The sequence below is a fragment of the Xiphias gladius genome, chromosome 18 (assembly GCF_016859285.1).
Source record: "Xiphias gladius isolate SHS-SW01 ecotype Sanya breed wild chromosome 18, ASM1685928v1, whole genome shotgun sequence".
In the NCBI taxonomy this organism is placed as follows: domain Eukaryota; kingdom Metazoa; phylum Chordata; class Actinopteri; order Istiophoriformes; family Xiphiidae; genus Xiphias; species Xiphias gladius.
The window spans coordinates 16,630,982-16,646,793 of NC_053417.1; the positions used below are offsets into that span (position 1 = coordinate 16,630,982).

The 15,812-nt window shown below is 41.1% G+C and overlaps 1 protein-coding gene and 1 non-coding gene across 3 annotated transcripts; both read left to right on the forward strand.

The window, feature by feature from the left end:
• Positions 1-68: 68 nt before the first annotated feature.
• Positions 69-15,255, forward strand: uba1 (ubiquitin-like modifier activating enzyme 1). Of its 2 annotated transcripts, none has more exons than XM_040151983.1 (26): positions 69-261; positions 3,444-3,560; positions 3,647-3,705; positions 3,832-4,000; positions 5,103-5,237; positions 5,331-5,437; positions 5,543-5,633; positions 5,751-5,883; positions 5,973-6,070; positions 6,358-6,504; positions 6,875-7,051; positions 7,249-7,356; positions 7,465-7,545; positions 8,444-8,596; positions 9,243-9,408; positions 9,574-9,770; positions 10,168-10,232; positions 10,689-10,884; positions 11,808-11,882; positions 11,961-12,150; positions 12,340-12,425; positions 12,562-12,654; positions 12,968-13,159; positions 13,626-13,727; positions 13,821-13,921; positions 14,007-15,255. In XM_040151983.1, the coding sequence occupies exons 2-26, from the start codon at positions 3,444-3,446 to the stop codon at positions 14,140-14,142; spliced, it is 3,174 nt and encodes a 1,057-aa protein (XP_040007917.1). In that variant the 5' UTR covers positions 69-261; the 3' UTR covers positions 14,143-15,255. The 2 variants fall into 2 exon arrangements, with proteins under 2 accessions (XP_040007917.1, XP_040007918.1); XM_040151984.1 differs by lacking the exon at positions 69-261 and adding an exon at positions 1,665-1,924.
• Positions 13,321-13,422, forward strand: LOC120804579. The gene has a single exon (XR_005709456.1). It is a non-coding gene; the product is annotated as a small nucleolar RNA U6-53/MBII-28 (small nucleolar RNA).
• Positions 15,256-15,812: the final 557 nt, after the last annotated feature.

Genomic DNA, 15,812 nt, shown 5'->3' on the forward strand with positions numbered 1-15,812 from the left:
TGGTTGTGCCTGTAACGTGCACATGTTGCTGCTTTGCTTTGCTTTCAACTGAAATAGAGTGAGGGGAAACGGTTCAGGAACAGCCGGGCAGGCAGCCGTCCAGCGGAAAAACTCACACAGAGCCCGCCACCCTGACACACTTTTCAGTTTGCAATCAACACTGCACAGCACTGTTGAATTGTCACGTTGTTTGTCAGGTTTCTTGCTTAAATACAAGCCGATTTTTAATACTACAGATCAGGCCGAGTAATATCGGATGTGGTAAGTTCTGCACACTTGTGTAAGCTCTCGTCTTGATAATGTTAGCCCCAGCTAGTTGGCTAGCGTTAGCGTGTTAGCTAACATAGCGGCACAAGAAGGAAAAAGTCGTTGGGTGGCTAGATAGCTTGAAAGCTAGCTGCACGCAAGCTAACAACTACGCAGTCGTTTGATCTGCGTTATTGGTAGTCGTTAACGTCAGTTACCGTCGGCTATCTGAACCATCTCAGCTCTCCGTCTCCGCTAACCGTACCTAACAAACCACTGTCACGTAACTGTTAACGTTAAATTAGCATTTGCACATTTTATGTGCACGAGAGTGCTGTTAATATTCAGTGATAAATAACGTTAACAGTAGCTAGAAAGCTAGTTGGCTACAAACATTAGATGGACGCTGTGTTGAGAGGCAGACACTAGCTAACTTGCATCACGCAGCCTGGAACCAGCTGGCAATATTTCATCTCGATTAATGTATTTTGTTAGGTTAACGCTACGGTAGCACGACAGTCGATGTTACCACAGTAACGTAAAATGGGATAGTCTCTCTTCTTAGCTTGCCAAGTTAGGCAGCCTGTTAACGTGACATTGGTGATATTCACACATTTCAGCTCCGACAGACTGGTGGAAAATAGTGTTTTTGTAATTTTGCAGTACGAAGATGAGAATGGGGATCCCCTCGACATGTGAACCCGAGAATATGCGGCCCACTCTTTTCCTGGGCCTTTGTCATTTGCCAGGCACCCCCTCCCCCAATACTCCTCCTCTGCAAGGAATGCTCACCCCTAACCTCAATGTGACTGAGGGCCCAGACACTCAGCATCACTATAGCTAGCAAGTAGCCTACCTAATGTTGTACCTGTCTTAATTATCACTGCAGCACTATCAGACTCGACTCAGGAATAAGATAATATCTTCAAATCGCAATACACAATTTGGCGTTGAAGTGAGAATATATCAAATACGGTAATGCCATAAGATGTATGATTTTCTTTGATAATGCATTGTGGCACGTCTGGTGTAAGCTTTGTATAAGCAGTCCACTTCCACAACGAGAGGACTTCTCACTGGAACAAAGATGTTGCTATTGACGGATTTTACTCAGCGCCGGTAGATGGGTCTTTACTTTGAAAAGATTACTAAATGTTCAGTACTTGGAACTTTCCTTTCCTGCACTTGCTTAAGACACGCTGTGCGCGTTTTTAAAGAATTGCAAGGTGTTTCTTACATGAATTGCGGGAGGTCCTGCAGTTCATTGTACAGTATTATGCATGGCATGCATCTTCTGGTAGCAGGGGCGGGATGAGTGCGCATTGGCTTTAGCTTCCTGACCAATGAGCGGAGCGCCTGTTCGAGCAGCGTGCTCTCAGCCACCCTTTCCTGTTGAATATTTCAGCCCATGCGTCACAGCTCCTCCGCCCCTTTCTCCCCATCTGCCATTTTGGTTTTGTTCCCGTCTGCAGTCGCAAAGCCAGCAACGCAATTACATAGGAGAGACTCAGCTCAACGACATAGTGACTCGACAATATAGTGCAGACCATCCTAATCCCGCATCGCGTTTCTTTTCTTTGTACAACTCGTCGAATTTACAGTCGTCGTTAATACTGACATCTAGACACTGCTGGAGAGGAGCGGGTTCGCATTGGGAAGGGACCGAGAAGCATTATTGGTAAGAAAAGAGAAATCAATGGGGCACGAGTGTAATAGCTAGTATTTCATTCGCAAAAAAATGCTTATATTGAGCGATAAAGTTAGGGGTTGTTTTATTGTTAAGTGCTGAAACATTTACCCATATCAATATAGGAGCTGTGGTAGCTAACTGTCAGAATAAACCCATTGCTGTTATTTGCGAGCAGGTTGCAACATAGCTACATCTGCTAGCTAGTAAAGTTGTGTTCCGCACTGGGGGTAATACAGGCCTAGGCCGAGCGGCTAATGGGCAGGCTGACACTGGTGGTTCCTTTCCTCTAAGTTATTCATGTTCGGACTCTGTCCACTTTCCAAAACACCTGACTGATTAGTGGGAACCTACTTAATGAGTTTCCTCTTGCTGTTTTTCACTGACATTTGGTGAACCGTTCTCAAAGGTTGAAAGTGTTAAAATGGTCTGTTACCAGCTAACGATAAGCATTAGGTTGTGCAAAGGAACTAGCAATAAAAGTACTAAGCGGGGGGCTCGGTGCTCTGCTGTATCATTCCGGATGCCTTCAGTTTCATTCTTGACGAACAGCGACCTTTCACACTATACTGTAAATTTTATTTTTGGTGGTTGTAACCTTATTTGTTAAAGAGTTAGCCCAACACCTTTTTATCATGTGAATTTGCATGAAGGTTAATAAACGGTAAAGTTTGACTTCTGGGGCGCAGGTAAGTTAGCTGCATTGGATGCGGAAATTGTGGCTGATCATGTTCGTCGTGCGATGGGAATGTGTCCCATATACTGCGGCCTATTTTATTTACCAAAGTGACAGGTTTTTTCCGGAAAATAACGCTGATCCCATTATACTTGGATAATATTTTTAAGATTATTATGGCTAATAAACGCGTCCTTTCTATATCTTCATTACCGGGGAAATTTCTGCCCGTTACAGTATGATCCTTGCGTCTACACCTGCGAGCCAGTGTGAGGTATTGCTCTCTTTACCGCAGTGAAGTTTTAATGATTCAGCTGTTTTTGTTGAAACAATGTCGGCGGTCCTTAAAAACTGGTCTAATAAACAATAGAAGTGCATAAACAAGCCAGTGCTGTCTCTGAGTATGAAAAGGACTGATAATGCTGTTATTCATGTCTCTTCCCGGGCTCAGTTCGTTTTCTAGCAGATTTGTGTTTGGCCTGCAGCCAGCCCAGCTGCTCTCTAGACTAGAAATCCTCTCTCTTCAACATGAAGGGGATTAGTTAGCATTTAGCTAGGATATTCATCTCCATGGAACCGTAGCAATGAAATCTATATTTCTCACTGATTTGAAACTGAATTTGAATCTGTTGTCTTTTGAAACCCTCCATTTATTGCATGCATATGGACACTGGACTACCTTTGTTTGCTTGATATATTTAATTGTTGAGGCTATCAAATTTCAATTCTTTCCTATTATCCACTATGAATGAATTAATATAAATTAGTAAAGGGGAAATGTGAAGTGACAATATCGGTCAGCTTGTTGTTCTAATGGTGTTGGTTGATGCACAGATGTCCAGCTCGCCGCTGTCCAAGAAGCGTCGCTTGTCAGGAACAGAGACGAAGACGGGATCCCACTGCTCCTCCTCTAACTCTGTCAGAACTGATCTGTCCCACACACCTGCCAACGTAAGCACAAACACATACACATACACTGTATATTGTTGGGTAGAACTTGTAACAGACTAATGCACCTCCCGCTATCTCTCCCCTAGGGCATGGCTAAGAATGGCAACGATGCTGAGATCGATGAAGGCCTGTACTCCAGACAACTGTAAGTCTTTTCTCTGTAGAAGTCTTGTCCTAATTACAGAAAACTGAGAAACTTGCGGTATTTATTATTGGGATGGTTGTAAAACAATGTGCTGTTGTGCTGATGGTACTTTCTCTCAATCTGTAGTTATGTGTTGGGTCATGATGCTATGAAGCGCATGCAGAACTCCAATGTCCTTATCTCTGGTATGAGAGGTCTTGGAGTGGAGATTGCCAAGAACGTCATCCTGGGAGGAGTTAGAAGTGTCACTGTACACGACCAAGGAGTTGCAGAATGGAGAGATCTCTCCTCTCAGGTGGGAAGCATGTGTGGATATTCCCATTTTGCATTAGTAAAATTATGTAAATTTATTTTTTTGTTTGTTTGTTTGTTTTTCAGTCATCAGGACATTGGTTCACTCATTGTACTTATTAGCAATTCATTTGGTGTTTTTGAGCCCGATTCCAAAATGTATTGTGGTTCTATCTGTTTTGAGTCATTTGCTGTGTTGTATTGTTTCTATCCAAAAAAGAGTACTGCAGCCACCCCCACCCTTGTTAACCATGGGCTGACCCAGATTTATCATCGGGTGGCCTCTCCCTGGGTCATAATCATAGTAGAGCTAAAGCCTGTTTTAGAACATCATTACAGTGGAGAGACTGTTTTGGTCTGTCAACCTGAGATCCTGAATTCAGAGGTGTCTATTTAAGGTGTCCTTTTTTGCGACCATACAGAAGTGTATGATTGTTATTAGAGCTATATGTCATCTGTATCTGTGATCATCCAATCTTAATTTAACCTCATGCTCTCAAACATTTCTATTTCAACCACTGGCAGTGTCCTTTCTAATTCAAGCTGAATTAAATAGCCTATGTATATTCTTGTCCCTTATTCATCATGTCATCCATCTTTTATAGGAATTGGCCTTAATCAGCCATGGAATCTCAGACCTTGTCCACACTTGCCTAACATTGAAATCCCATCTGTTCTCCCTGATTGGTCTTTCCTCCACTCTATGCTAATATTTTTTAAGCATCTGAAAAAAGAGCTTTACAAGAATTCTTCTAACAAGATAAACCTGATTCACATTTCCCTAAACAGTGTCACATTACTGCACAGACATGGTGTGGTGCAGCAGAATTGTGAGGAAGCCAGCTGTCTGTCACCTCCAACTCTTTCTGATTGCTCATTTTGAATCTCAGTACAGCCAATTACTTACGAATTGTCAAAGTGACCTGCACGAAAACTTCCCATGTATAAAAGAAGCGAAATTGTCCAATGACAAAAACAGAAAGTTGTGATTGCCTCTATTCCCCTTTATTATCACATTTAGCACTCATACACTGGTATTGGCAGTTATTTCTTTACTAACTTATTAAAAATTCTTCCCTGAAATCTTATGTATTTTGTGTGTTCAGTTTTACCTCCGGGAGGAGGATCTGGGGAAAAACAGGGCAGAGGTGAGCCAGCCCCGTTTGGCTGAACTCAATAACTACGTTCCTGTGACCGCCTACACCGGAGCACTCACTGAAGACTACCTGACCAAGTTCCAGGTATAACTTGGGTAGAAGCTATGCGCAACTCATTTCAGCATTCAGAAAGGAAAGAAAAGTTGGTGTTTAAATTCATCTACTTTTGATAACTAGGTGGTAGTGCTGACTAACTCAACTCTGGACGAGCAGCAGCATGTGGGAGAGTTCTGCCATAGCAAAGGAATCAAGCTGATCGTCGCAGACACACGTGGTCTGTTTGGGTAAGATTTTGACTCTTCTTGTTTGTTCTCATGGAATGTGTACCCACTTATTTGTCTGTCTGTCAGTGTCTAACATTTATTTGCATCATGCGATCTTTTTTGTAGCCAGCTTTTCTGTGACTTTGGTGAAGAGATGATAGTGTATGACACCAATGGAGAGCAGCCTCTGAGTGCCATGATTTCCATGATCACAAAGGTTAGTTCTGTTTTTTTGTTTCTGTTTTTCAAAGCAGTTTCTGGTTTTTAGGAATAATGTCAGGTTTCAAGACAGCTTTTATTGTCACAAAAAGTTGCTGATTTTTGGTTTCTCCAGGACAATCCCGGTGTTGTGACATGTCTGGATGAGGCTCGTCATGGCTTTGAAAGCGGAGACTATGTCACTTTCACAGAAGTTCAGGGTATGACAGAGCTCAATGGCTGCCAGCCAGTGGAAATCAAAGTTCTGGGTAAGACCTGTTTCCATTTAAGAAAAAGACATATTTTGTTTAGTCTAATTATGACTGTCACAAACGGAAATGACTTGCTCTCTTTCCAGGTCCCTACACCTTCAGCATCTGTGACACAGCTGGCTTTACAGATTATGTAAGAGGAGGAATCGTCTCCCAGGTCAAGATGCCCAAGAAGCTCTCTTTTGTAAGTGATATGTGTTGCCTTTTTCCACGATAAGTTATGTTATGGTGACATCACAGTAAATGTTTAAAAAATACACGTTTGTTCTTTAATTATAAACTTGAACGTGAACCTCTGTTTGCATTTTATTTCTTTTTCCCCATTATTGTTTCTGATCACCAAAACAACAGTGTAGAATTTCATCGCAGTACTCGCAGGCCCACATTATCTGCTGTTGCTGTGACTAGTGGAAAAATGTATATGTAGGTCCGATTCACTCCTCACTATCTTACATGTTTTTCTTTATGTAGAAATCTATCTCTTCCTCCATGGCTGAGCCAGATTTCGTGATGACAGACTTTGCTAAGTTCGAGCATCCAGGGCAGCTGCACGTGGGCTTCCAGGCTATCCATGCCTTCCAGAAGAAACACAACCACCTTCCTGCACCTTGGAACCAGGTAAATATCACTCATGATAGTTAAAATAATGTGTTACTGGGAATATCACAGTGGCCTGATGTTACTTTTATGGTAGTGGATAAAACCCACCTCTTGCTTCATGTTTTGATAATTCCCATTTGTCACATTTGACTGTATTTATACTTATTTTTCGGAAACTTTGTCTTGGTAATACGCCTGTTTTCTATGTGAGTCCTGCGGATGAAATGAGCCACTATCATTACACTCAGAAAGTTAAGTCACAGTAGAATTAAGCATGAAAAATTGTGCAGCACACAGTTTGCAAAATTTATGATCAATCCCTACAAGTCAGTCAGTTTTATTTAGTATTTTCTAACATGCCCAACATGATGAGCTGTGTGTATTCTAGGCTGATGGTGGTGAGCTATTGACATTGGCCAAGGAGGTGAACTCTGCCCAGACGGGGTCCGCCAAAGTGGAGCAGTTGGATGAAACTCTTATCAAAAAGATTTCCTTTGTTGCTGCTGGTGATCTGGCCCCTGTCAATGCGTTCATTGGGGGTCTGGCTGCACAGGAAGTGATGAAGGTTAGTGGCACGCTGTATGCAGAGTCACGCTGATAGCCCAGTCCTAACAATATCTACTGTAGTTATGTGTGTTTATTTGACTGTTATCTGTGATCAGAAATGTTTGGACCTTTTTACTGCACTAACTTGCTCAAATGTAATCAAAATTCTTTGTCACAAATTCTTCTTTATATTTTTACATGCTCTCTGTTCTCTAGGCATGCACAGGAAAATTTATGCCAATAATGCAGTGGCTATACTTTGATGCTTTGGAGTGCCTTGCCGAAGAGGAAGGAGTCATTCTCACAGAGGAAGAGTGTGCCCCAGTAGGTGTTTTTAGCAAATCACACAGACTAATACTGAAGGTGGATGCACATGAGGGTCACAAACGATGGTGTTAAACATTTTTCTGACGCGCTCTCCTTTTCTTCCAGAGAAACTGTCGATACGATGGGCAGATTGCAGTGTTTGGCACCAAGCTTCAGGATATGCTTGCCAAACAGCGCTACTTCCTGGTGAGTCGGCCAGTGGAAAACTTTCCAACACATCCTCTGGCATCCTGTTGCTAAGGGTGATTTTTTTTTTTTTTTTAAATCTGGTGATATTCAATATTCTTATTGTAAACAAATCCCATGAAATGGCCAAAACCACCAGTGAGTTGATCCTATTAACAAGAATTGCGTGTGTCGCCAAAACCATGATAGAATGTATTCCTCTGTGCCATAAACCTCCATTGTTTTCCAAATACTATTTAAAAAAAATAAATAAATAAAAAACCGTTGAGCCACAATATCATACTGGGAGACAAGCTTCTTCATTGCCAAATCCGCAGCAAAAATATTCCTCAACAAATGCACAGTTTACCATTGCTTGAATTATGTTAGCTAGAAACTACAGTGCTAAGCTATTTCTTAACCTTTCTTTCAAATAATATATTTCTCTCTCAGTGGCTATGAACACTGGAGATGCAGTATATCTGAGCATGCAGGGACAAGTATTTGCTATTCTGGCAAGCTGTTTTTAATTGTAGTCGATGGATGTATCAGGGCGGGGGCCTGTGTGTAGCTGTCAGTTGTTTGTGTTTTTGTATGTACTAGTTATAAAAAAATATATATAGATAGAGATATAGAGGGTTTTTTTTTTTTTTTTTTTTTTTTAATATTTGACACCTTTTTTAAAAGATTTGCCTTTAGTAGGAGTAATGGGTTTGGATCTGTTGACAATAGAGAAAAACAGAATATTACCAGCCTTACTCTTAAAAGTGGCATTTCTTTGGCATTGAGTGCCATAGTAGAATATTAGGATTTTTCCACAGAGTAGTGTAAATGGATGGTGTTTGTTAAATGTTTTAACATGGAACATAGAGCACAACTTGGATAGCTTTACTCACTGAGTGACCTTTAATCATTCCAGGTTGGAGCAGGTGCCATTGGCTGTGAGCTGTTGAAAAACTTTGCCATGATTGGACTGGCTAGTGGAGAAGGCGAGGTCATTGTGACAGACATGGACACTATAGAGAAGTCAAACCTCAACAGACAGTTTCTCTTCAGACCTTCAGACGTTACAGTGAGTATCATCGTCTTTGTTCAGCTGTGTCTTTTGTTGGATAAAATGTAGGTAGTGAACACAATTATCCATTTATTGATTTGGTCATTCTTAGTAGTGCTATATATGGATTTCCTGTTCACTCTATCCAATCCTTAATGCCATTAATGTAACTTTTGCTGATGGATGATGTCATTGTACAAAATCAGATGGAGGAAATGGGATGCCTGCGGTTAAAATGGGTCGTTCTGGATGTATCAGAATATTTGGTATTATTTCATGTGGTGATAAATGAAATGCAGTGACCTTTCAAAGTACAGATTGGTACTGGAACATTGTTGTTGTTGTTGTTATTATGTCATTGTTTGCCTCATTTTATTCAAGGATGACATTTTGTTATAAAAAATTGTGGTGGAAGAAATCCAGAACTGACATGTGCTGCAGGTCATAATTATTGAAATGTCCTTGTTGATGGACCCATCAGCCATGCACATCATGCAAAGAAATTGTGTTTTTGTGTAGATAATGGAGTTCCTACAAAAATAAGTCAAGTAGCCAACAAGTAGAAATAATGTATTCACCGCCACACAGTTGCAATACTGGTGTTAGTATTTGAGTATAAAGTGAAAAAGTCAGTATTATCATCGGTGTGTATGTTTGATAAAAGAAAATGAAGAGTGATACGGCAGCAGCGGCAGTGAAGCAGATGAACCCCTCCATCAGGATCACAGGTCACCAGAACAGAGTGGGCCCTGACACAGAGAGAATCTACGACGACGACTTCTTTGAAAGTCTTGATGGAGTGGCCAATGCATTGGACAATGTTGATGCACGTAAGAGACATAAAAATTTCAATTCTTTAAAATCTTTTTAACAGTGTGTTTACTTTCTGGAAAATCAGATGTAGGATCTTGATGTTTTAAAACCGTCTATTTTCTTATCCACGCTTTCTGTATTTGAGCTGTGTCCTCAGCCTTGTGTTTTTGCCCATTGTGCAGGTATGTACATGGATCGGAGGTGTGTGTACTACCGTAAACCCTTACTGGAGTCTGGTACTTTGGGTACCAAAGGTAATGTCCAGGTCGTGATCCCCTTCCTCACAGAGTCATACAGCTCCAGCCAAGACCCACCAGAGAAGTCCATCCCCATCTGTACCCTGAAGAACTTCCCAAATGCCATTGAACACACACTGCAGGTCAGTAGACGCGCACATGTACACCGCCGCACTTAAGGTAAACACAGGCAGAGGAGTGAGTGATTTTTAAAATATGCAATAAATAATTTAAATTAAACTCAGAGGAAACACTATTGAGTCAAATGATTGCTTTAGTGTTTTAGAAGAGCACATGTTCTATCTATGCTTATTGAATATCTCATGCTGTAACAGCTTTTGGTAAAAATGTATTTAATCATTCAGTCAAACACGAGAACTCTACGCTGCAATATGAGAATTGTCACAAAATTGTTAAATGGATGAATAAGTGCCACTGCTTAACTCTGAATTAAATGGCTTTAGGTTTCACATACACATTGTGCTTCTGATTTGGTGAATTTACTGTATTATTGATTTATCAAAATTTTCCTCTGTGCAGTGGGCCCGTGATGAGTTCGAGGGACTATTCAAACAGCCCCCTGAGAATGCCATGCAGTACCTCACGTGAGTTGCCTTCTTTATCATCTGAAAGTGACCATATGGCATCACTGTAGTAATTAAATGTATAATGTGTTCTTTTCATCATGAAATTTTGTTCAGATTGACAATGACTTCTTGTTGTATTAATAAGCCGAGAGACAATTATGTCTTCTGACATTAATAGTTGGAGCTGGTGATACTGTCAACAAGTTTTGTGGAATGTTTTGATCTCTTCAGTACATATAAAAGCTTGCCTCATGACTGTACATCAATCTTTAAAAGGGCTCCACATGTTCCCCCTAATTCTTAGGGTTTCCTATTAAGATGATGTTACTTTTTTTTCCGGTACTTGAGTCTAAATGGAAATTTTGAAGGAAAAAAAAACAATCGCATGCTGGGTGAACAACTGATGAAAAATAAGTTAAAACTCTTCACATGGTTATCACCAGTTTATGAGGTTTACGATCATTGTTCTTGCAGAGATCCCAAATTCATGGAGCGTACTCTGAAGCTTCCTGGAGCTCAGCCTGTGGAGGTGCTGGAGGCTGTTTACAAGAGTCTTGTCACAGACTGCCCTCACAGCTGGGCCGACTGTGTAGCCTGGGCACGCAACCACTGGCAGTGCCAATACAGCAACAACATCCGCCAGCTACTGCACAACTTCCCCCCAGATCAGGTAGACATTGAGCTCACCATATGGTGAATATCAGTCTTCTTGGAATGCTTGCTGTCTGGTCTGGGGTTTCCCTCTATATTCATATGGAATCAAAACCTCACCATTTCCCCCATTTTAGTTAGTTAGTTAGTTAGTTAGTTAGTTAGTTAGTTAGTTAAATTTTGATTTAACAAAAGTTTGTTTGCACATATAACATCTTGCTAACCATTCAATCAATTTTAACCCCACTGTTTGATAGTGATTCCCAGAGTCACATAGTGATCAAGGTGTGTACAATTCTAAGCAATGAGTAAACACCGTTCATGCAAATGAAGCTTGACGATAAAATAAATAGGTGTTGGCCAGAGGAAATTGGATCTATGATGATTACTGCTGTTTGATTCAGCTGCAGTGAAACTGTTCTCATTCCTCAAATAATTTAGTTTATCTCTCAACTCCTGCATTAATCACATTGTATTAGAATCGCCTGGCCTACTGCATACAACTCTGTAGACTTTTGGAATTAAGGATGTTGTAAAATAGTACAACACTATGGAATTACCCGGGCTTTAGGCTCACAATATACAGACGTTCTGTTATGGGTGTTGTCTTCCCTCTTGCCAATCTAGGATTGGCATTAGTCCCCCTGAAAAGGAATGTGTAGATGATGGATTTATGGTATGAACCGCAAGTAATGAATAAATATTTGAAACTTCAGATGATTGAGTCAGAGCTTAATTTTATTTTGGAATGCTGCAAATGTAATGTATAAGTAGGGGGCTCCCTGGTTGTCTAGAGGTTAAAATGCTAACCATGAACAACAACCGGTTTGCATCTGGCGTTTCTCCTCTCATTTCCTGTCATTTTTCTACTATTGTCTAGCTTTTTTTTAAGGTCTTGCATGTTAGTGCCTGTGATGCAGAGATGTATCATCTGTCTTTCAGCTCACCAGCTCTGGTGCCCCCTTCTGGTCTGGCCCAAAGAGGTGTCCCCACCCTCTAGAATTCAGCACCAGCAATGTAAGTATCCATTCGTTATGTTTATCTTAACTAGTCTATCCAGTCTCAAGGTAATGATAGAACTGCTTCCCCTCGTAGGAGCTGCACATGGATTATATAGTGGCAGCAGCCAACCTGTTTGCTCAGACATACGGCCTGCAAGGCAGCACTGATCGTGCAGGCGTGGTCAAGATCTTGCAGGATGTTAAGGTGCCACCCTTTACCCCTCGTTCAGGGGTTAAAATCCACGTCTCTGACCAGGAGCTGTCGAATAACAATTCCTCTGTTGGTAAGACGTGCTAAAAAAGTTGACAAAGCTTTCAAAGTCATGAAATCTGTTTTTGTAGATGTCATATTTTCAGCCGAAAATGTGTGGTTATGCAAATTATTTATTGTTCGTAATAGTTTATACATTGAAGTTGTGGTCTGGGGTCATTATGGATGAGAAAAATGTAACCACAGATCTCTTGGTGTATAGATGACTCCAGACTGGAGGAGCTGAAGGCCCAGCTGCCTTCCCCTGAGTCTTCCCAGTTCAAACTCAGCCCCATTGACTTTGAGAAGGTACACCATCTTTCCTCCTATGAATATCAAAATGTCTCTGTAATCGCCTCAAGTCTGCTGTTAGGCCTCAGTTTAACCTCAACCTGCACTAATTGTGGTCCTTTTTATATGTTGCTGGTGGACCCTGTTTTAACAGGATGACGACACCAACTTCCACATGGACTTCATTGTGGCAGCATCCAACCTGAGAGCAGAAAACTACGACATTCCCCCTACAGACAGACACAAGGTGGGGCTAAAATTTTGTAGATGGTGTTTAGACCTGGCTTTGACTTGGGGTGAAAAAATGACCTGCAGACTCCAGATCCTTCATGGCACATGCTCTAGATCTCATCCAGAAAAACCAGAAATGTACCTAGAATAAATCGTCAAAACTAAAATGGCAAATCTTTCAAGCCATTTAAAAAAGGATTAACATTGTACTTCATATGTTTTACAGATGTCATGTTCTTTTACTGAGTTAGTTGAAAAAAAATTTAACTCTTTAAAAAGTTCCTTTTTCTTTTCTTCATTCTTCTTGCATTCAACACTGGCCAATCCAGAGCAAACTGATAGCTGGCAAGATCATTCCTGCCATTGCCACTACCACAGCTGCAGTGGTGGGCCTGGTGTGCCTTGAGCTCATCAAGATTGTCCAAGGTCACAAGAAGCTGGAGTCATACAAAAACGGCTTCATGAACTTAGCCCTGCCTTTCTTTGCCTTCTCTGAACCCATTGCTGCTCCCAGACACAAGGTAGGCACTTGCTTGTTTTGAACTGTTTGGATATCAAAATTATGATGTACTGTGTAATATGTCCCCACTGTTGGAAAACATGTATTTTCCTATTAATTCTCAATAAGTTGTCCAGTGTCCTCTGAACAGCTAACCATACATAGTCATCATATGTTTTTGAGCTCCGATGATGATCCAGCCATGCTAATACTGATGCACCAGGCGGATGCAGTTTGTCTGCCTGGGTGTAAGTGAGTTCCACTCACCTTCTCACGCTGATGGGATCAGTGTGTGCTGAGGAGAAAAATTACAGTGTTCCTTTTGTATGACTTCTAGTTGTTCGGGGGTTTTTTTGTTTTTTTTCCATTTTTAGCAAAGAACAGCAATCAGTTGCTGCTGTTTGATGAAAATGCATCATGTCTTTGTGATGTTTTTTCTGTGTGACTGACATTAGCATAATCCCCACTCTTCATTATTATTTTCACAGTACTATGAAATTGATTGGACGTTGTGGGATCGCTTTGAGGTCACGGGTTTGCAGCCCAATGGGGAGGAGATGACACTCCGACAGTTCTTGGACTACTTTAAAGTACGTTCTCATCAACTCATCTCTTCAATTTGCCACCATGTGGTTTCTGGCCTACACTTAACAAAATCCCATCTTTCTTTTGTTGGTCATTAGAATGAGCACAAGTTGGAGATCACCATGCTTTCTCAGGGAGTGTCCATGCTCTATTCCTTCTTCATGCCTGCTGCCAAACTCAAAGAGAGATTGGACCTGCCGTGAGTATTCTACATTCATGAGGCACATGAAATGTGAGAGTGTTTTATCATTTGCTATAATTGTATTCTTCTGTGTGTACTGTAGGATGACAGAGATTGTGACTAAGGTGTCCAAAAAGAAGCTGGGCAAGCATGTGAAAGCCCTGGTGTTTGAGTTATGCTGTAATGACCTGTCAGACGAAGACGTGGAAGTGCCCTATGTCAGATACACCATCCGCTGAGCTCCACAGTGAACCCACCTACAGGAAGGTGGGGGTTGCAGGGGGTGGGTGTTCTAAATGAGGATTTGAGGTGGGGATCAGGGGTGGGTGAGTTGATCCAGGTCAGCTCTATTGGATCAATCAGTTGTTTTTTTTTTTTTTGGTTTTTTGTTGTTTTTTTTTTTTTTTTTTTTTTTAGGCCTGTGGTTTGTGTGAACCTGTGCCTGAGTGTACATAGCCCCAGTAAACTGATTTAAGGATACCTGTATGTGTGTTAGGGATCCAGTTGGTGCTCGGCTGTGGGAACAGGGGTGTCATTAGAGGAAGGGAGCATGTATACTGGACCTCCTGATGTTTCACAGTAGCAGAACCTCTCTGCTCAGTTTGTTTCTAAGCCCTAGTGTTCTCTTGGTACTTCATAGCCCAACTAGTGTCCCTCTCAAACATCCTCAAACTCTTACTAGCCTTCAGCACTAAAGGAGGGATTTTTTTTTTTTTTTTTTTTTTTTTTTAAATCAATCCAGCCATCTGGCTCCCCCTCCACTCTACGTGCTCTCTTCCCTCATCTAACCCCTGTCTCATAGACTTGGTCCCACATTACTCTTCTTTTCAAAGATGCACCTCCATTAAGTAAAAAATTCAGCTAAGAATCCCCAAAGTAGTGACACATGTATTGAGAATTAATTTTGCCCCAAGGTCATATCACTGCCCTTAATTCTACCTGAGACCTGGAATTTGGAGCTGTAGAAGCGCCTTACCACATAGTTCAACCCGAGTCAACGGTCTCTCCTGACTGGAAAATAATCTCACGCCAGCAGAATAGAAACCCTGGCTGGTTTGAGGCGCCCCTACACCCACTGCATCCAACACTCTGTGGCTTTGGAGGGGCTCTTGCACATGACATCAGTTTTCTCTGTATTCTCTTTATATTTCATGTGTTTTGTTATTTTCTATTTTATTTTATTTTGGGGGGGCGGGGTCGGAGAAAATTTTGGCACACACCTTGTAGATCATAACCTGTCTTCTTTCTACTTTGTTAACTCCAAATGACATTACAGTGTAAGAGCAAGGCAATGAGATGTATCTTGAAATGCGAGCACTTAGTGTGATAGTGAATAAACATGTAAAAACATTTCTGAACTTGTGTGGTTATGTTTTGTTTTTTGTTTTTGTTTTTTTGTTTTGGTACAAATGTAATTACATATCTAATCAAATCTGCCATATCTGTTTTGACACCGTAATCAAATTTTAAAGTGTCAAATATACATGTTTTTCCTGTGTGACTTGCTTCAGGTTCTTCAGAAGTTTCATAATGTCACATATCCGGGAAGCACAGCCTTAATCAGCTAAATACTTACCTATCAACCTACAATGTAAAAACCCAAATCAGAGGATGGAGCTCTTTTAACAGAGGGTGCAAGAAATTATTTGTCCTGGCTTTGATTTTTGCAAATGTACATATAGTAAATTAGCTCATACAAAAGGACATTTGATGAATAGTAAACTGCAGTTACAAATTTGCTGTCACTTCCTCTTGTGTCTTTTACAGCATTTTAATGTGTTTAGTCAGGTCCTCTGGTCTAAGTTGAATTGCCCATCTGACAGGTTTGAGTTATGAATTTTAAGTAAGAGTTTTGAACCCTCCTCCCAGAGAAGCGGATACATCAGTGTATGCAACCCTAAAGGATGTG

Coding starts and splice junctions, on each gene's coding strand:
- uba1 (XM_040151983.1), top strand. CDS start 3,444: ATGTCCAGCTCGCCGCTGTCCAAGAAGCGTCGCTTGTCAGGAACAGAG. Junction 6,505..6,874: donor TTCCTGCACCTTGGAACCAG/GTAAATATCACT, acceptor TGTGTATTCTAG/GCTGATGGTGGTGAGCTATT. Junction 11,883..11,960: donor TAGAATTCAGCACCAGCAAT/GTAAGTATCCAT, acceptor TTCCCCTCGTAG/GAGCTGCACATGGATTATAT.